Source organism: Euwallacea fornicatus, chromosome 11 (assembly GCF_040115645.1).
Source record: "Euwallacea fornicatus isolate EFF26 chromosome 11, ASM4011564v1, whole genome shotgun sequence".
Taxonomy (NCBI): Eukaryota; Metazoa; Arthropoda; class Insecta; order Coleoptera; family Curculionidae; genus Euwallacea; species Euwallacea fornicatus.
In genome coordinates this window covers 225113-245000 of record NC_089551.1, presented here as the reverse complement: position 1 = coordinate 245000, position 19888 = coordinate 225113, and the positions used below count along the sequence as shown (strand labels likewise).

General features: G+C 40.9%; 7 protein-coding genes across 9 annotated transcripts; 3 read left to right on the top strand and 4 right to left on the bottom strand.

Annotated features, from left to right (window-relative positions):
• Positions 1-52: 52 nt before the first annotated feature.
• On the top strand, positions 53-985 carry LOC136341898 (26S proteasome non-ATPase regulatory subunit 9). The gene is made up of 2 exons (XM_066287270.1): positions 53-295; positions 354-985. Exons 1-2 carry the CDS (start codon positions 68-70, stop codon positions 861-863), a joined length of 738 nt encoding a protein of 245 aa, XP_066143367.1. The 5' UTR covers positions 53-67; the 3' UTR covers positions 864-985.
• A 569-nt stretch (positions 986-1554) lies between these two features.
• Positions 1555-2401, bottom strand: LOC136341902 (protein FAM136A-like). The gene is made up of 3 exons (XM_066287275.1): positions 2171-2401; positions 1873-2091; positions 1555-1823 (listed from the first exon to the last, which is right to left on the bottom strand). The coding sequence occupies exons 1-3, from the start codon at positions 2255-2257 to the stop codon at positions 1704-1706; spliced, it is 426 nt and encodes a 141-aa protein (XP_066143372.1). The 5' UTR covers positions 2258-2401; the 3' UTR covers positions 1555-1703.
• A 241-nt stretch (positions 2402-2642) lies between these two features.
• XNP (ATRX chromatin remodeler XNP) lies at positions 2643-9585 on the bottom strand. 2 transcript variants are annotated; one of them, XM_066287254.1, is made up of 16 exons: positions 9418-9585; positions 7725-9254; positions 7127-7509; positions 6957-7073; positions 6761-6845; positions 6603-6695; positions 6158-6544; positions 5919-6108; positions 5591-5792; positions 5321-5513; positions 4734-5263; positions 4464-4682; positions 4005-4176; positions 3833-3954; positions 3542-3783; positions 2643-3487 (listed from the first exon to the last, which is right to left on the bottom strand). In XM_066287254.1, the coding sequence occupies exons 2-16, from the start codon at positions 9240-9242 to the stop codon at positions 3111-3113; spliced, it is 4830 nt and encodes a 1609-aa protein (XP_066143351.1). In that variant the 5' UTR covers positions 9243-9254; positions 9418-9585; the 3' UTR covers positions 2643-3110. The 2 variants fall into 2 exon arrangements, with proteins under 2 accessions (XP_066143351.1, XP_066143352.1); XM_066287255.1 differs by having other exon boundaries at positions 7725-9585.
• A 146-nt stretch (positions 9586-9731) lies between these two features.
• LOC136341894 (protein phosphatase 1 regulatory subunit 21) lies at positions 9732-11379 on the top strand. 2 transcript variants are annotated; one of them, XM_066287267.1, is made up of 6 exons: positions 9732-10044; positions 10102-10248; positions 10299-10454; positions 10507-10728; positions 10791-10963; positions 11012-11379. In XM_066287267.1, exons 1-6 carry the CDS (start codon positions 9985-9987, stop codon positions 11208-11210), a joined length of 957 nt encoding a protein of 318 aa, XP_066143364.1. In that variant the 5' UTR covers positions 9732-9984; the 3' UTR covers positions 11211-11379. The 2 variants fall into 2 exon arrangements, with proteins under 2 accessions (XP_066143364.1, XP_066143363.1); XM_066287266.1 differs by having other exon boundaries at positions 10776-10963.
• On the bottom strand, positions 11371-12132 carry LOC136341901 (iron-sulfur cluster assembly 2 homolog, mitochondrial). Its single transcript, XM_066287274.1, has 2 exons — positions 11625-12132; positions 11371-11574 (listed from the first exon to the last, which is right to left on the bottom strand). Exons 1-2 carry the CDS (start codon positions 11882-11884, stop codon positions 11397-11399), a joined length of 438 nt encoding a protein of 145 aa, XP_066143371.1. The 5' UTR covers positions 11885-12132; the 3' UTR covers positions 11371-11396.
• An 81-nt stretch (positions 12133-12213) lies between these two features.
• Positions 12214-17695, top strand: LOC136341886 (tyrosine-protein kinase hopscotch-like). Its single transcript, XM_066287256.1, has 15 exons — positions 12214-13060; positions 13327-13501; positions 13559-13818; positions 13876-14001; positions 14060-14220; positions 14277-14408; positions 14590-14714; positions 14769-14984; positions 15041-15165; positions 15217-15352; positions 15540-15768; positions 15830-16239; positions 16401-16568; positions 16863-17230; positions 17325-17695. The coding sequence occupies exons 1-15, from the start codon at positions 12510-12512 to the stop codon at positions 17458-17460; spliced, it is 3318 nt and encodes a 1105-aa protein (XP_066143353.1). The 5' UTR covers positions 12214-12509; the 3' UTR covers positions 17461-17695.
• LOC136341899 (BAG family molecular chaperone regulator 2) lies at positions 17693-19475 on the bottom strand. Its single transcript, XM_066287271.1, has 4 exons — positions 19249-19475; positions 18949-19173; positions 18719-18896; positions 17693-18660 (listed from the first exon to the last, which is right to left on the bottom strand). Exons 1-4 carry the CDS (start codon positions 19280-19282, stop codon positions 18489-18491), a joined length of 609 nt encoding a protein of 202 aa, XP_066143368.1. The 5' UTR covers positions 19283-19475; the 3' UTR covers positions 17693-18488.
• Between the last annotated feature and the right edge of the window lie 413 nt (positions 19476-19888).

The window sequence follows — 19888 nt, the reverse complement described above, 5'->3', positions numbered from 1 at the left end:
CACACCTCTCCCCAATATAGGCATCGTTGCCATTGTTTTCGAAAACTCCCAAGAGAAATTCCTCAAAATGATTGATCAGCTGATTGACAGCAATAACAAATACCACATAAAAAACCCTCAAAGAAATTATTTACCGAAAATTCAAAGTCATTGCTCACATTCAGTACAAATATTAAGCAGTATGAAAGAGGCACTACCTGATCAGGGCTCCGTGAGAGCCCACGTGCTGCAGCTCATGTCCCAAAAGGACAAAATCGAAGGGGAAATTCAAGAGCTCACCAGCATCCTTACTCAGGTAAGCCCCATTTCTCTTGCTATTATTTGCATAAAAAATAATTTTCACCCCAAACTAGAACAGTGTAGGCATGCATGAGCCTTTAGTGGACCCTGAAGGTTTCCCCATCAACTCCATTGACATCTACCAAGTGAGACATGCCCGTCACCGCATTATTTGCTTACAAAATGACCACAAAGCTTTAATGAAGCAGATAGAAAACGGACTTCAAGGCTATTATTCTGTCACATCCTCTGATGAAGCTATGGACACTCAACCCCTTGACTTGGGCTCAAATAAGGCTTCTTTAATAACCCACAAAACACCATTTGCCAAGGTTACAGTAGTGACTGAAGGCTCCCCAAGTGACTATGCAGGGATTAGGGCTGGTGATGAGATTGTGGAGTTTGGGTCTGTCAATTGTAAAAACTTTAAGACTATCACAGATATGGTAACAGTAGTGCAACACTCCCAGGGGTCTCAAGTGGGGCTGAAATTAAAGCGTGGAGATCACTTTGTTACTGTGGGTTTGGTGCCTAAAAAGTGGGCTGGGAAGGGACTTTTAGGGTGTAACATTGTCGGACTTTAAGTGGGATAATTCTTGGAAAAATATGTGTATATTTGTTTATCTGAGACATTTTTCTGTTTAAATAAGATACAAATTAATTTTGGAGGTAGGAATAAATGAGCCTTTAATTAGGTCTTACATGATTTCTAGCATCATGGCTATTTGCCAGGATGATCCTGTAGTGTTTTGTAACGTAAATGCGTCTAGTTTTCCTTGTTGATTTTGCCATTTAATTTGTCTGCTTTAATGATATTATTACATAAAAGCCCTGAAAATGGGGACATCAGGAATGGGAGCAATTCCTAGCTAGTTTTCATGAAGAACTACTAGGATTATAAGGGACATTTAAGGTCCTACACATTGATAATTTATAGACTTTTAGTGAAAAATCGCCCATTTCTTGGTAGAATACTTATCTACTGACTATATTGATACCCAGTTTAGAACTGGCCATATCATACTTTGTACTTACCTAAGGAGAGAAACAGAATATTGACCAAAATACAGGCAATGTTGCCAGTAAATCAGAAGATTCTTTACACAAACTCCCTAGATCAGCTGATTACCCCCAAACCTAAATAATCTGGAGTAAGATTTGAAGGAATTCAAGTGAGATGAAATTTAAAATGTAGGGATCACATTGTTAACTTGGTTTGGTGCCTGCAAAGGGGACTCTTAGGATGTTACTTTGTCAAATTTTAAATGGGATAGCTCTATAAAAAACATCTCTGTATTGAATTATTTACAAGGCAGCTTTCTATGCTTAAATAAGAACCAAATGCATATTGAAAGTGGCAATAGATGACCCATTATCACACCCCACTATTTTAATCCTCAATAACTAATTTTTTTTGCATACTACTATTTATGTTCACTTGCCAGATCATTTTTCATTTTCTTGAGCAGGCTTGGAATGTAATGAACCTGCAGGTCTACACATTTAGTGGCGCAATTTTCAAAGATTTTTGTAAATTTTTCCACCTAAAAACCAGTTCAAAGAACACTGAAGTGTTATAGATAGGATTAATACCTCATTTTCGTTAGGATTGGGTCCCATCTGCACTCTCACATTATCATTACAATCCATCACGCATCTCTGCAGCTTATTTTGCAATAATTCCAGCTCTCTTTGTACATAGTTTTGAGCCCAATTTAACGATCCCGAGCAACTCTCTACGCACTTTTGTACCTTTTCCAGAGAGTATTCGCGGTTTTTGCAGCAATTGGCTGCACATGTATGCATATCAGCCTGCAAATCTAACAGAGTGACAGTGGCAATACAGGATGTTAAGTGAGTAGGGCTGCGCTTGAAGGGAGACCACCCTTACCTGCATTTTTCGCAAATATTGCAAATCCAGTTCGTTAATCATACGGGTCATTTCTTGCTCTATGCGCTGACGCTGCTCCTCTACCATTATGGGGCTTTTAAGAATTTCTTTGTTGTTATTTTAGTCCTGAGACCGCAGGCTTAAATGTTGCGGTTAGGTGTACGAAAAATTAGGTTAGAAGTTTTTGGACGAGTGATTCGCAGATGGCGATTGGCATAGGCCATGTTGTCAGATCGGCTCAACTGATTTATTTATATGAATTATTGTATGTTTCAGGGAAAAGTAAAGAAAATGTAAAATATCAGTGTTGATTACCGACGATATTGATTCTGTTTGGTCACAATTGTTTTGTCGATCAATGCCATATGTATCTCGAAGGGGTTTCTAAATCTGCAAATCGAAAAGCACTAACGTTCCCGTTGCGACGTTGCCACATATTTCTGATTACATAAAACAATTAAAAAAAAAGGAATCACAATCAAAACAACATTTAATGGTTTGCTTGAAGATGAGAATAATAATGTATATACAATCAAGCCGCTCCAGGCCTAGCTTGGAGGGACATGCGTTAATCGGTGACGAAAAAATCTTAGATCAATATCAAATCATCACAGAAACTTAAAATAATAAAAAATATAAAATAGCGGCGTTCGTTTTAAAGGATCAATTGGTAAATATCCTACCTATTTACACCGGATCATATATTTGTCAACGCCTAGTAATGCGGAACGATGAATTTAACAGCGGTTACAACAAAACATAAAAGAGATGCATGCGCTCTGTTACCGCTTTGCCCCGCATTTAAAACCCACTTACGTAATCAGTCGCACATGTCAGTAAGGACCGAACGATCAAAATATCGCATCTAGGTGACGTCACTAGATCAATTTTTTTCCTTCAATCTTAGAACATAATCGAATTAATCCTCGCGCCGCAGCTGTCAATCGTTCAAATCGATCACCTCATCCGAAGTACTCGGTTGATGAGCCACCTGTATTTGCCTGATCTCCTCGGGTGTAACAGCGAGATTGCCCAAACCCTGATTAGCTAGTTGCTGTTTCTGCATCAGGTATTGGTTCATGAATTGTTGACGCATGCGCTGCGCGTGCAAAGCCTGCATCAAACGCACCTCCTGTTGCACGCGGTTATACATGGAAAAGTCGTTTTCCGACATCTGCATCTGCAGCTGGGTGACGAGGGCGGGCAAGATGCCCTTGATTTGCACGTCAGACCAGGTGGGGTTGTCTTTGCGCACTATATTGCCGAGCGCCAGCTGGATCATTTGCGGGGAGCAGTTGAGCGCCGTGTTGTGAATGGCTGCAATTAAGTCAATTAGATTACCCTGGGAGCGTGGTTCAAAGTGGGCCTCACCCCCTAAGTGGACGCTGCCGAAATTAGAAACGGTGGTCTTGCGTAGGACCTTCTCGTTCTCGAACTCCTCCCACGCGGCCTTACGCTCGTCTTCGTTCAGTTCTTCGTCTTGTTTGTTTTCTAGTAGTGATTGATGCTCGTGGTACTTGAAAATAGTTCCGTCGTACTTTTGCAGCATTTCTCCGAGTAGAATATCCTTGGGCACTCGTGGAATGGGCCGCTCTACAGGCTCCAAATCAGTCCTAGAACCGACCTATTTCAACAGCTCCAAACAGTTAAATTTGACCTTACTTGTAAAGCTCCTGAATGTCATTTTGGCTGTAATGCCGGTCGATCTGTTGCTCGTCTATCACTCTCTTAGAAATGGCCTGTTTGGTCACTTGCCGCTCATAGATTTTCATCTCCATAGAGCCCTAAAAGCATCTTGATTCCCTATTCTTTACAGTATTAGACAGCTACTTACATAAGTAACGAAGCGGTAAATGTAGGAGGGTTTAGTCTGGCCGAAGCGATATACTCGGTATATGCTCTGGATATCGTGGGAGGGGTTCCAGGAGACGTCGAAGATGATGACGCGATTTGCCGCTACAAGATTGATGCCCAAGCCTCCCGCCTTGGTCGATATCAGGAATAAGCTAATAATGGATGATTGTTAATGATAAATTGAGTTGGCGAAGTGGATTGAAAAGTATAAATGTGGCAACCTTTCACCCCGAAATGTATCTTGACATAGGAGATGTGATAAAGCCGAGTGTAAACGCTGTTGTTAATAGCTAGGAATGCCGTAAACCTTCCTACCACTGTTTTAAACCCAAGTAAGCTCGAATAACCATGTGTGGCGATATTCGTAACATGGAAGGATTTTGTTTTCGCCATTGTTACCACAATCAATTTGATGGCTTGTTGTTTCAATAATACTCACCGCGCTCTGGTTCTTTCAGGGTCGTTGAATTCGTCACACCAACTGGCCCGGTTATCACAGCTCGAAGACCCGTCGAGACGGAAATAGTCCAGGCCCAAAAGCCAGCACCCCGAGTGTCCGCCCACTCTCTCGGTGTCGCCATCTCTGGTCGCTTCGTGGATGCGCGCCAGAAAATATTCGATGCAGTTCAGCGTGTATAGAGATTGGGAGAAAACCAGCCTAAATTGTTATAAATCAGTTATGACCTTCGTCGCATGTCTTAATACTTACACTTTGTCTCCGATTTCTTCGCACTCTTTTAGAATTTGAAACAAAAGGAAAATCTTGGCGCTATGGTTGATATTATCCAACTCCTGCCTGTTGACATATTCGTCCCACCACTGCTTAGGTTCCTCCTCTTCTTTGTCGCTCTCGGACAACTCTCCGTTCTCTCGTTTCTGTGCAGTCTGCGCGCGCGTCATTCGCGTCCTGCCCCTCTTCTCACCGCCGGTCTTTTTCTTTTTGTCATCCCCGGACTTGATCGACACGTCCGAGTCTTGATCTGAGGAGCTATCGCTGTTGGAAGACGACGTTACCGAATCGCTCCTCGAACCGTCATCGATAAAATCCTTCATCGATCCTTCGGACTCAGAATCGTCGTGTATGGGCTTTTCCTTCTGCTCCCTACTCTTGTCCAAAAGCACACGCGGGTGGGTGCAGATGCGCTGCAGCTCTTGGAAATCGGTGAAGAGGAAGGAAGTGCGGTTGGAGCCGTCCCCTCTGCGAGCGAAGTTTGCCAAGTAGTGCTTGTAGAGTTTCGCCTAAAGGGACAGGGCAATGCCTATGGACGACCTAGTAAGCTTATACGTGAGACGCACCTGCACTTCAGTGAGTTTCAGAAAGAGCACATACTCGTGCTTAGGGGGTAAATAAGGTTCCAACACTGCGTAGTCTTGCCGCTGTACCACACCGTCTAGTAGCTTGTGCAGAACGTGAGAGCGCCTGCGCATTATCATGATGTCGTGCTGAGTAGAGTCCGTATATTGGCCGTTTGTGATTGGATTGACAAACCTGTCAAATTGACATATGTCAGTTTGGATATCTTTAGGTTGCCGAAGTGTACACGTGAGTGAGAAAAAGGCACTTGCCGATTGAGATACTCCTTGTAGGTGCCTAACAAGTTAGGCTTGATAAATTGTACCATGCACCAGTACTCCCGGAGATTGTTCTGAAGGGGAGTACCGGTCAGCACGATGCGCCTCGCGGTTTTGATGCGATTCATCGCGATGCTTAAGTTAGTTTTCTCGTTTTTGAGCAAATGACCCTCGTCGCACACAACCAAATCCGGACCTAAAAAGTCCAAAATATAAGTAGTTTTTGCCATTTTCGCCACGTTGCCAAGGCACAACAAACGTCAAAGATGCAACTGTCATTTCAGTGACAGCTAAATATGACATATACTATTTTTCAACTAACCTGGATCTACGAGTCCCTTTTGGAATGAGACTCTCAGCTTTTTCGACAAGCTCTTATTGTCCGGATTGCTCAAATTTCGGAACATGGTGTAGCCGATGATGAGAACCCCCCCATCCTCATGCCAGGAATTTACTATATAGTTTCTTTCTTGGTTCATCGCATTTGTCTTGCACGTAACCAGCTCATAAACCTAAATATCTCTTTAAAAATAAACTACAACCCAGACAAAAAATCCTCACGTCCAAATCGTCGGAGTTAGGAATCCACTTCTTGAACTCGCTCTTCCAGTTGAGTACAGTGTTCACGGGACAGACCACCAGCACTTTCTCAACTTTGGTTTTCTCCGAGTTGACCAGCAGGGTGTGCACCAACGTGATGACCTGCAGCGTCTTCCCCAAGCCCATGCAATGGGCCAAAATGCAACCGGAGCCCTCGTTATTTCCGGCCCTTTTGAGAGATTCAAATGAGGCATCCCACATGAACTTGATACCCTGCACCTGATGCGGTTTAAGCTGCCTAACCAGTGCCTTGTCGACACTCAGCAATGCCTCGTTTGTCTTTTCGTCGAAATCAAGCACCACTTCGTCCACAGTGGCGTCCGCTTTCATTTCCACCATTTGATTGTACTGTGCATGAGGCATTATGGAAAATTTATGAAACGAAAAGGAGATGGGGGTTTAGTACCTTCTTTTGTTTCTCTAAAATGCGTGCTTTGCGCATTTTTTCCTCTTCTTCGGCTCTTTTGGTAGTCTCGGAGAGAGAATCTCGGTCGATCATCTTTAGAGAAATGAGGGAAGAATATCATGCAGAAATCTTAAAAGGGAACCCTAAAGGAGACCTACCCGCCGTATGTGCTTCCTGGTCGATTTGTCCTCTTCGTCGCTGCTGCTGTCGCGCACGCGTTTTATCCTCTTTCGAGATGGTTTTCTATAGAAGAACCGAGAAAGATTATTAAAAATCAATTGACAACTAACAACAGGGCGAATTGCAATGACAAAATGACATCACTACACTAAGCTTCAAAAGGCAAATCCTCACCTCTTCTCCTCTGATTTTTTCTCCTCCTCCGAGCCACTACTAGATCCTTTTTCTTCATTGGCATCTCCTTCCGAATCAGACAACACCTTGTTTTTTTTCATTCTTCTCTTGACCTCCCTTAAAACCAATTTAATATGTTTAACAATATCGCCTAGTTGGAAACTGTTTACTTAATCATTTCCTTCTTGGACTTGTCTTTCTTCTTTGAGAATTGGGAAAATGAGTCATCACTGTCACTGCTCGAAGCGTTGGATCTCTTCTCTGATGTCTTTTTCTGATGGGGTTCTTCTTTGTTGCTGTCAGGTATTTCTGCATCATCCTTATTGGAGTTATCTTCAGTGTTTAAAACTTCATTGGCCTTTTCTTCCTCAGGGTTTTTTGTAGATTCTTCTTTGTTTTTAGTGTTAGTAGTTTCTCCACTTGTACCTTCTTTTACTTTAGTTGTGTCCTGAGTGTCTTTGTCCTCTTCATCATTGAGAGTAACTTCTTCATTGTCTTTTTCATGGTTTGTCCCATCATTTTCTTCAGGGCAGGGAGAATCTGCGATTTGCTCCTGGGGAAAGGAAGTGAGGATAATGGTGGTACGCCTCTGGTTTTTATAGGCAACTAAAGCAGCATTTTTTCTACCTTTAAATGCAAAAAAAAATTCTAAAACCTTCTGATTACAGTATTCTATAATCAGTGGCGTAATGACCATTTTTACACTTAAAAATGCTAAAAAATACAAAATATATCAATTTCCAACATAAACTATAAAGAGAAACTTACCCAACAATCCTGGATTAGCCCATCTGACAAGGTTGTATCTGCTCCGTCCCTGGCATCTAAATCAACCAATCCTTCTCCTATGACACTTGACTCTTCTGGGACATTCTCCTTCTCCTTACTTAAATCAGCCATTTCTTCATCCTTAGACTCCTCCTCATGACTCAAAGACATCTCGACACTATTTTCTTTTCCCTTATTATTTAACTTTAAAGTCAACTTAATTTTCTTCCCTTCACCCCCCTCTTTACCCACAAAATTAGATGCCTTTTTCACTTGAATCACTGGAAGTTTAGCCAGATTTTTAATCTCCATAATTTCCTTTTTTTTCCTGTAAATCTCTGGCAGATCTTCGCACTGGAATTTTGGTAAGGAAATGTATACTTCAGCCTTTAACTTCTGATCATTGATATCTGGTTGCTTCAAAGGTTTTACTTTAGAGCACCTTTTGCGTCTCTCTGAGGCTTTCTTATAATCCTTCAGAGTTACATCCGAGGACAAAGAACCATCAGACAAATCTCTCTCCTCCAGTAGCTCTTTCTTCTTTCGCTTTTTGGACCTTTTGTCCTGCAACTCCTCCTCATCTGAAGAGTCTTCTGCGAGTTTATTCCTAAATCTTAATTGCCTGGAGCTGCGCTCTTTCACAAGCTTAGAAAAACGCTCTCTCAAGACAACTTCTCTCGATTTTCTGCCTGATCTTGTCCTGCCCAAATCCTCCTCTGACTCAGAGGAGCCTTTGTTTTTATCTTGTCTTTTGGTAATATCGCTATCAGAATCACTTTGATTAGTTGTTTTGGATTTACGTAAAACCCCCTTTAAGGGAGTGGAACTGTTTTGTTTGGGGACCTTCTTAGGAGTGTCTTCATCCGAACTGGTCAGCACAATAATTGAGTTATCAAAGGTGACTGATTTCCGACTTTTACCACTACTAGTGCAGTTAGGTGTCATTTCCATGATTTTCGCTTCGGGGTCCATTAGTTTTTTAATGTCAATTACTTTGATTTTTGGCTTTTCCTTTTCAATGTTTTCTTTATTTTCTTCCTTGTTTTCGTTTTGTAAATCTTTAGGAGGCTCTATAACGACACTATCTTCTAAAGTTTGACCTGGAAGAGCTGAGGTTCCCATCAGGCCCTCTGAACTTTCAGGCCTTTTCAGTCTCAAGAGGCTAATTTTGACACTTCCCAGCTTTTCAGGGGTACCTTCTATAACCCCAAAGCTCAAATCTGTTTTGTCAGACTCTTTTGATGAACTGTCACTTTGTAGCTGTTCATCTTTTGACTGTGACCCATCAAAGTTGGAATTTAAAGCTTTGCTTTTCTTGTAGGCCTTGGAAATGGACTCTCTAATGAAATTAGCCTTGCCAAACACCTCTGTGACCAAGCTTTTGAGCTTTTTAAGCTCTTTGCGACTGCTATTTGCTTCAACTCTAGCAAGCAAACCCTCTTCTCCCGATTTGTTTAGAGTGTTTAAAGCACTTTGAAAGAGTTTCAGCAGCTGCTCTCCTTCGTTGTCCTGGGACATGCTGCAGCTTAACTGTAAATAAACCGAAGATACCAACAAGGGGGTACTGATGCACAATTGAGGAGAAAGATCCCGCCTGTGTTGGGAGCCGCAGGGTTTTCGAAAGAGAGTTAAATAGGGTTTTAAGGGGTGCTGGGTGAGGGGGAGAGGTGCGCATGGGGGTGATTGAGCTTACCTGATGTAATTAAAGCAAAATACAGGCAAAAATTAGTGTTTTTTGGGGGATGTTCACACTTAACAAGACGGCATTTTGTTGAAACGCGCTGTCACTGTCACTGTGGCAGATGCTGGTGTTGGCAAGTGTGATGCCGCCAAATTTATCAATTTTTAATTATCTTCTAATCTTTTTTTTTTAAGTTTTGCCTGAATTTATTGATAATTAATTGATTTTTAATTTTGCGATAGTTCTCGTTTAGATTAACAAGTCACTGGGTTTTTATCAATTTTCTAGTAAGAGTCGATGGAAGATGTACGTTTGACTGTGTGGATTGTGGGGTTAAGCGCTATTGCCAAATTCACATTTATGTTCTATTGTTTGTCGATCATGTCTCCTCTACTCTAGTCTTCTAGATTAAACAGAGATAAACAATAATAAAAATGATTTCTAGGCGATTTTCTAACCTCAATTTCTGTGTATTTTCCAATTTTTTAACAATTTTCGTAAAAAAATCAACAACAAAATATTTCTAAAGCGATTTCCCCTTTAAACACTCATTTCTCCTTCACGAAAATTTCTTAAAACATGGAAAAACCTACCGACTTGGATGCCAAATACCAAAAACTAGCAGCTGAATACTCCAAGGTAGGCAAAACATTCCTTAAATCTCTAGAATCTTGATTGAATCTTTCTGATCCTAAGGTAAGGTCTCAGGCGTCAGTTCTAAAGAAGGCGGTCCTTGATGAGCAAGCCAGAAACTCAGAACTAAAGGATGCAGTTAAAAGCCTCGAACAGACTATCCGAAAACATGATCAGGAAATGGAGAGTCTCACTTTCAGGAATGAGCAGGTTTGTCTGTCTTGAGTTGCTTTGCAGCTACTTTAGAATAGTTTCTGTAGCTAACTAAGCGCATATCAGTGCTGCAGCAGGAATTGCAAGTGAATAGTCATGGTAAAAGAGGGAAAGGGAAGCCAGTGGACAGCAGTATCGATTATGGGGTCCTAGATGAAGAGTTTCAGAAACAGATTTTGGAGAATGTTCAACTACTTAGCAGCGTAAGTCTCTCACACATTTGAACTTAATTTTGTTTAAGGTTTGCACAAATAGATATCAGATAAAGAGTTGGAGATTGGAAGCTATAAAGAGCGGATAGAGTGGCTTGAGGGGAAAATTTGCAACTTGGAAAGGGAAGTAAGGAATAGAGATGAAATTGAGAGGGTGCAGCTTGATAAAACCATGAAAGAGAATGAGATGCTTTGCAGCAAAATCAAAGAATTAACTTGTGATGATGACCACAGGAGGAATGCTCTAAATGATCAAAATATACAGGTACTTTAACCCAGTTGCTAATACAATAATATAAATTTTCATTGGAGATTTCCCATTGGAAGTCTGAGGCTGAAAGGCTGAGGCTTGAGTGCAATTTACTACAAAGCAAACCCACTTCAAATTACCAATTAACTGAATACTATGAATCTCAATTAAGTGACATGCTTGAATCCAAGACCCTAGCTCTCGCAGAAACCAAGTCACTTCTAGCAGAAAATCAAGCTTTAAAGTTAAGGTAATTAAGAAGAGTTTTTGCCTATGTGGACTTTAATGGAGGTTTTAGGCTTGAAAATGTCACGTTAGAGCTTACAGAGTTGCAGCACAGATTTGATAAGAGCCAAGAGGAGCTGATGACGACCAGCAGTAGCTATCGAGGGCAGTTGGATGCAATGACTGAACATTTAGCTGCTCAGAACGAAAAGATCACCCAGCAATGTGATGAAATTCAAATTTTAAGGCACAGATTGAATGCAAAAAAGTGATTTTGACTGCTGCTGGAAGTTGGTATTGTAAACATTCCTTTTTAAGGTTTATTTCTATGAGAAAATTTTTTTATCTTGTGATAAATCATTGCTTTTCACCAATAATATTAAGAATGATTATACACAACTGATTTTTTCAAATCGGAATATATCTAAAGACTATTTATAAGGATTCTTTATTCTACTTTAGTCTAATCGAACAGTAAAAGAGGCCCCACAAGAGCACCCCTGCTCGGCCAAAGGATTACTAACAACTTTAAAAGCAGACTTAATTAATTCCTCCTGATAATCTATTGTAGACCCTTTTACATATTCCAGTGAAGTCTGATCAATCACCACTTTGGCTCCATTCTTCTCAAATACTCTGTAAATGCCTAAAATCACCTGTCTCATTAGCTTACAATGATCCCTCACCTATCGTCGTCATTGAGCTTGGTGTCCAAGTCGAAGATATACTGAAAACCAGAGCAGCCGCCCCCTTCAACGGCCACCCTCAAAAAGCCACCAGGAGTGTCTTTAGTGATCTTGTTGAGGCGCTCGGCGCATCTATTGGTAAGAATTAACTCTGCTTTAACATTGTCCAGCGGTTTGACATTAGCGGTTATGAGGCGTAATTGGGGCTTTCTGAGGGCTGATTTGATGGTTAGGGGTAATAGCCTTTGAAAGATAAACATAGCTGATATTGCTGGGAAAGTCGAGTTTTTTTTTATCTTGTTTTCTTGAAATTTTACGTGGTTATGTTCTATCTTTTTTAGGAAGGGGATTTCTGTTTTATCAGAAAAGTTTTTGTGTTAAATAAACGCAGGTTCTATTGAGTATAAATTTACTTTTAATTTTTATTTTAAATCCGTGTAATTTAATGAAATTAATAACTCGTAAAATGATATTTTAACGAAATCAGTTAAGGCTCCACGGCCACTCATGATGACGTCAGTGGAAATTAAAACAAAGTGTGTCGTATATAAAGATATCTTAGTGTTTGTTGCACTCTAACTCGTTAAGAATGAGAGTGAAAAGTGAGACAAAAATAATCTCAGTATTAACAAAGTGATAATAACCCCAAATCCTCCCCACTCTACGCTAGTAGCCATTTTGTTTTCATTTTCGATTTTTTTACAAGTCAGGCATGTTTACTCTACTTTCATGAACGTTTTCTCATCGATTTTTAAATGAATTTATCTCAAAGGAATGTTGTTTATTGCACTTAAAACGTGCCTACGTCTGCTTCAGTGATTGTCCATCAATACACATATCTTCCTTACCCAACCAAGCCAGTCCTCTTATCACTCCCAAACCATTATGTCTCTACTAATAAATCTTGCTTTGGAAAACCAGAAGACTGTTTCCATCCCCTACACATGCTCTACTACAGTCGACGAGGTGTGCATTGCCGTATGCACTAAACTTAACATTGGCCCTCTTGCTCGACACATATTTGCCCTACGACTACCTAACAAGAACTTTCTACATCCCACTGCGACATTTCGGGACTCGACTACTGCTCTAGAGTTTCGAGTTAGGCTCAAGGTGGCCAGTTTACCCAAACTAAAAAAGCTTGACTCAAATGCCTATGACTACTTCTACCATCAGGTTCGACTTGATGTAATTGGAAGCAATGTGCCTGATATTGTATACGAAAAACATCGGGCTGAGTTATTGGGACTTGCCATTACCGATATGTTTCGGGTGGTGATGGAGAAAGGTGTTTCAAAAGAGTCAGTCGAAGAAGAGTACAGGAAGTTTGTTCCAAAGGTTTTGCTGAAGAAACACAGGTTTTTTGTTAAGAAGCCCATACGGATGCATTTGGAGAAGCTTGAACAAGCAGTGAAAATTAAACCCTTTGGTGTGGAGTAAGTTTTTGTATTATTTATTTGATTTGAAGTTGTTTGAACAGTATTTAAGGCATTCTCTGATGGTCCCGACCTTTGAATAACTAATAAATTAACAGATTGATTTATTGATTTTTAAGTAAATGACTAATCAATTCTATATGCTGAAGGATAATTTTTCTATCAACATATTGTTGTAGTTGACATTTGTTTCACCATCACTTTGTCAATGTTTTGATACCTTCTCTATAGCTGTTGCTTCTTTTGACACATTGAGTGTTTCCCAGTTTCCTGAAATCTCAATATCTGGGGGAACTAGACCTTATTGCCCCTGAGTACCTCTCTGAGACGTACCGAGCACTGATTGATGTGGAAGGCCGGTCCTGCTTCATCACAATCAAAGTCACACCGCCAAACGTTCCTGAGTCAGGCGTGAAATACTGCTGGGAATCTAAGAGAGATGTCAGTACATATTTTTTCTGAACAATTTCAAATGAGACTAATAAAAATTTACTATAGCATCAAGAGTGGACACACATGTGCACTGTTGAAGAGTTGGGGTTTATCACCACTCGTGATGATGCTAGCATTGAAATAACCCGCCTCAACGGCATCCCTATTTACATAAAATTTCATAAATTGGAGGACATGTGGTCATTTGTCAGTCTGCTGGATAGCTACTACAGATTGACCTGCAAGTGGACTTTTTCTTTGTGTCAGAACCTGATCACTCCATCTATGAAGAGATTGCACTCCATGAGATGCCATGGACCTGTGGGGCATGTTGTTTAAGGGAGGAAGTTTTGTGTGGGTTTAATGTTGTGCATTTCTTTCAGGGGAGAATTCTCTTACACAAAGCTAGAAACCAAAGCCAACAACCAGCCCGGTTGCTATATTATCCGAGAGTCTGAAACAAGCTTTAGTTCTTACTATATTGATGTTTGCATCAAAGATAGACTAAGGTAATTTGAGAGATCACTTCCAAAATTGTGACTTTTTGGTTAAAATTATGTTTTACAGCTCGGCACCGAAAACATTCAAACTTGAACGTCTGAAAGAAGACCAGTATGTATTCAAAAATGACTTACAGCCCTATAGCAGCCTTGAGCAGCTCATTGAGACCTATAATCAGCCTGAAGGGACAATTTACCTCAACGAATGTGTCTACCCTTCAGAATATGGTAGTAAGAGACTGCCCTTTTACCACTAGAAAATAATTTTATGAAAAAATTTCTAGATATTTCCCCTCTTTTACTGTGCCGCAGCGAAAATATGGTAGGAGAGGCCCTTACTGAGAGCTCATTGTTGCCAGAGTTGGTCCTCAAAAACCCCGTATGCATCAACTTCAAGGATCTACAGGTATATAAAGGTAAATAAATGACAAGTTTTGATTACACAGAGCTGTTTTTGGCCTAAGTGCGATTCGCAAATTTTTTTATTGATGGTTTTTCAGCTGTAGTTTTTTTACTGCACCAAGAGCAGTTCTTGTAACCCTTCTGTGACACCACTGTAAATACCTGTAAACATGACTAATCTTTGGTTTAAATTAGGACAAAGAAAAGACGGTCTCCGCAACATTACCCACGTGTACCGGGGCATGTGGAAAGTAACTAGAGGTAAAAAGATCGAAATCGCACTCAAATTCCTAAAACAAGACCAGGAGAAGCACCTTAAGGTCTGTCTTCATTGGTTCTTATCAACAATAGATACCAGCTAGTAATTCTTGCAGAGCTACCTTAGTCTCATGGGACAATGGGCTTTTGTTAAGTCCCCCTACATTGTCCGCTTCTATGGTATCGCCCTGCAGTCCAATGATGTTAGCGTGGTCATGGAGTATTTCAAATTGGGTCCTCTGGACCAGTACTTAAGAGAGAACAAAAGCAAAATTAAAACAGTGGATTTGATCGAGGCTACGTCTCACTTGGCCTCGGCCGTTTGGCATTTGGTAATTCATCATTTTTTTTCTCCTTTTATCGATTTTTTTAAATGATTTTAACACAGAGAGAGAACGATATAATTCACGGCAGAATTAGGTGTCGCAAACTCATGGTGCACGCTCACGACGACAGCTGCTTTACCGTAAAACTGACAGATAATGCCGTACAGACGACTTACGAGGCTTTAGAGTGAGTTTTGGTCGAGTGAGCGATGAGGCAGATCGGAGCGTAGTTTTTCAGGGTGCATTGGATTGCAGTGGAGTGCTATACGTCAGAGAAAAGGACCGCTGCGGCAGATGTTTGGGCAATGGCCACCACGATTTACGAAATGTTCACTTATGGAAAGGAGTTACCCGTGAGCAATCACATGATGAATGTAAGTGAGGTGGTTTTTCGACCAATTAAAATCTGTAAGTGGCAAGAGATTTAGGGGATGTGTAGTGGTTGGAACGCCCATTATGGGGAGTGTCGAGGGGATGCTTTATCTACTGTCGTTCATTTATTGCGAATTTGAATACAGTAGCTACGTGATCGTGGGGAATATAGTTTTAATAACTTTTTAGCAATATTTGAATGGTGATCGTCTGCCCCGTCCCGCGGGATGTCCTGAGGAGATTTACACCTTGATGACAGAGTGTTGGCACGCCAATCCTAAAACGCGCAAGCAATCGCAGGAGGTCAGCCGCGAAGTCAATCATTTGCTCTACCAAGTGTATAATTCGAGAAAGAACCACGCTTACGACGTTGTCAGCAGAAGCGAGACCAATCGCAACCTGAACTCTTCCATTGATGGTGAGAGACTTATCATTCATCGTTTATCAAGGTTATTTACGATGTTAATTTTCCTATGTAGATTCAACCGAAACCTCCGAGTTGGTTTCGCCCAGTGAGTTAGACGATTCTTCGACCGTGAGATGCCTCAGCAGTCTGTCAGGAGCTTCGTCGCAGCAGAGGTTGCTCAACTTGGACGAGAGCGATGGGTCATCGCGACTATTCCCTTTTCTATCGAACTTAACATTTTCGACTATGACAACGTCGCAGGACAGCCTTACTTCGGTGCAGAGCATCTTCGAGTTGGACGACAGCCACGACGTGATTCTCAAAGGGTGCATCGGGCAGGGCAACTACGGGCAAGTGTTCAAGGGTACTATGGAAAACTGTAGCGACACTTCCAGCGAGCCTATCATGGTCGCCGTGAAGAAACTAAAGGGATCTACATTGAGCAATGTTGTGGATTTTGAACGAGAGATTGCCATTATGAAGGTTCGGTTCGAGTACGAATGTATATGCAGTGAGGACGGGAAAAGTGAATATTCGCTGGTGCTATCACGGATCATTTCGGACGGGGATTGCTGTTCCTCGCTGTATATCATTTGCAGGTTTAGGTCGTGTTACTTTAGTTATAAAGGTTCTTCTTGTTTTAGGGACTGAAACATCCCAACATAGTACAGATTCTGGGAGTGATCCGCGACCCCGATTTGCAGCTGGTCATGGAGTTCGTGCCGGACGGGTGTTTACAAGGCCATTTGAAACATAAAAAGGATGAATTGCCGATCTCGCTGCTGCTGAAGTACGCGTCCGATATCGCCGAGGTTAGATTTAGAATCTGAATTGAACAAACCGTAGGGTTTCGTCATTTCGTCACGATTTGCGGTGGAAGATTTACCATTTTACGCGACTTTACTTTGTTTTGACACACCGTCAATTCACTTATACAGTGATGAACCGACGCACACTTATTAATTTGCAGTTTTTTGATTTTATTACCGTTTACAGTAGCCAAATTCATGCAAATCTGGGCGAATTGGAATACACTTTGATCGCATATTTGTTGTTGTTCTGCGCATCCTCCATTTTGTCATAAATAACATGTATCTCTTCCCTAGGGAATGAATTATCTCGGGACAAAAAACATCGTTCATCGCGACCTGGCCGCCCGCAACATCTTGGTCGTCGAGCGCAGTCACGTGAAGATAAGCGACTTCGGGCTCGCGCATTTCATCGGAAACGAGGACTACTACATGGTGCGTAATACGTACCGTGGTTTGCCAATCAAATGGTACGCACCAGAAAGCATCGGCAAGGGCAAGTTCTCGGTTAGGTCGGACGTATGGTCTTACGGCGTCACTCTCTACGAGATGTTCGCCTACGGTGAAACCCCACCTGAACTCGGAAATGTCGACAGCGCGCCCGAGGGCCAAGAGCAGGCCTCGTATCAAGAAACAATGTTGGACGCCATTTACCGTGGCGCCAGGTAGGAATGCAAACACCATTTCGTCGCAAATTAGACAAATTTTCCATTTCAATTTCTCTTCGACGATGCTAGAGCGCTTTTATTCAATTTGCAGATACCCGTGTCCCGAACATTGTCCGCAAGCTATTTACTTCGGCGTGATGAAACCATGCTGGGAGTTGGATCCGCATGCACGTCCTGAATTTAAAGATCTTATCGCTGAAGTGAACAAGCTCAAATCGCGCTACTGAAGGAAAGACGCACGAAGGCTTCTTTGCAGCCAATATTGCCCCTTTAGTTTTAACATTTCCCCCGTTTCGAGGAAATTTGCACTTGGAAGATGGAGTGTTGGGGAGTGCCTCGTTGGGTATGTTTAAACGCTTCAATTGACTGACCTTTCTAGTTTAAGTGAGAGAGAACAAAAGGCTTATGGTACCTGTACATTTTTATTCGTTATCCCCAGGAATATAAACAGACTGAAAGTAACTTAATAATTTTATTTTTACAAATTAATATGAATGTTTATTCTATTTATTACGCGCACATGTTTGCCTCACCCTTATCGCCCTAATTGATCAAATCACAACGTTAGTCGAAATGAAGGGCTTTAAATCACTATTTGCCACAATAGGCGCATTCGCGCCCTTGCACAAAACGATTTTACAGTCGCCCTATCGAAAAATGAGTGATTTTCTTGTCGATATATCCCATTTCCTGCCTAGTAAAAATAAATAGACTAACGAAATAACGATTAACGGGGCTGTATTGTGTTTTTTTTTTAAGCATCTAACTTACATATTAATAGTAACTAAGTGGAATTGGTGACTTATTGATATACTCAGTACAGGGTGAGCCAATTTTGACGTTCATATAGGAAATTTGGGTAATTTTACAAAATAGAAGAAAACGAAAAGAGCACTTCTCATGCCTTTCTTCGAGACATATCTAGTGGAGAAATTCGAAATTACTGATGGTCTCTGGTTGTCAAGCTAGAAATAAAAGTGTTTTGGCGATGTCAGTGAATTTTGCCCACCGTGTACTTAACTTTTAAACAATTACAGAAGAAACAGTACCGTACTCTAGAGGCGCATCGGTGCGCTCCCAACAAATTATCCCCATTGAAAACTACTGTATTAACAGATAATATACATTGATTTTATCGCGCCAACGCTCTAATGGCTTCTTTGGAAATAAATATTACATTGTTTCCCTCCTAAAACACCAAAAAATATGAACCACAAAGAGAATAATAACAGTGATGGACTTAAATAAGAACTCTCTAATCGAACATCTGCACTCGCAGGCGTTCAAAATAGTTCAGCAAACCTTGCAGGCGCTTTTTTACACGTTTCTGGTCATCCAGTGCACAACCCAGCAGAGCTGACTCAAATATCTTATCCATGGCCCCATCTACCATTATGGAGGAACATGCATTTACATAGGAAATGCATCTAGAAATAATTGAAACAATTTCTGCAAATGATTGTCCCTTAAACTAACTGAAAGTACCTTTGTTTAGCTACTTCATGATCATTTCGAATGTCCATTACAAGACCATCAATAAGATGATTTACTTGGGATAGGGCATCCTCCTGCATCTGATCTCTTTGTGTCATTACTCTTACCTCCACTGTTTGACATCGACTCATGATTCGGTCTGCATATCGAATGACATCATCCGCATCATCTTGAGTATAATTTGTTGTATTTAAAAATTGTCACAAGGAAAATCCTCTTACTCTCAGTCAGTTGGTTCATATAATCCAGATGTCTGACTGAGTCCAAAGTGGTCAGAAGTTGGTCTCGATCCTCTTCCAATTGAGCGGCCTCCTTTCGTAGCTTCTCGACATGGCTTTCAAGCATGTCGAGCAGCTCAATGATACGATCCTTGGGAGACTTTTGATCCAAGCTCACATTCTCATCTACCTTGGGCAGAGTCTGCAGCACCATAGATGTGGCCATGACTGCAATTTTTAGAGTTCTTTGCGTCTTACAAAACACCGAAGAAATTAAAGCCGCTAATGACAACAAAAACAAACCTGAGCTAGACGCGAAAGGCTGATCCACGTCCATTCTTGGGGGTTTTCGCGACTGGGATTCCGTTTTAGATCTTTGTTTAGCGATCGAATTGAGTGGTTGCGGCCTTCCGTATCAGGGAATTTAAGAAATTTCGATTAACCGACTGTTCTAGAAACCGTCCGAAAACGACTAGTTTATACAAAAGGGCACATTTGCCAGATATATCTTTCTTAGTTTTGATGACAGAAACATTTGTCATACGTCAGGTGGCAATTGTCATCTGTTATGTGCCAATTGTCATGTGTCAATAGTCGTCTGTCTTTTGTCAATTGTCATCTGTCGTTTGTCAATTGTCGTCTATCTTGTACCAATTGTCAATTGTCATTGAATATTATGTCGTGCAAAAAAAATTCCATTTCTAATAGTTTCAGGAAAAAACGATTAGTAGAGATGTGTTTTGCTACGTGACCTTGAAAATTAACATAATTTTACACCGTAATACATATACATTTCTATGTATATGTCATATGTTGTTTATGGTTTATGTATAGTATCAAAGTTTATGTATATTTGTATAAATTGATTTGGAATATTTTGCAGAACTGTATTTAAAAAAATAATAAAAACCATGAAAAAATATCAAGTGATGTTTTTTACTTA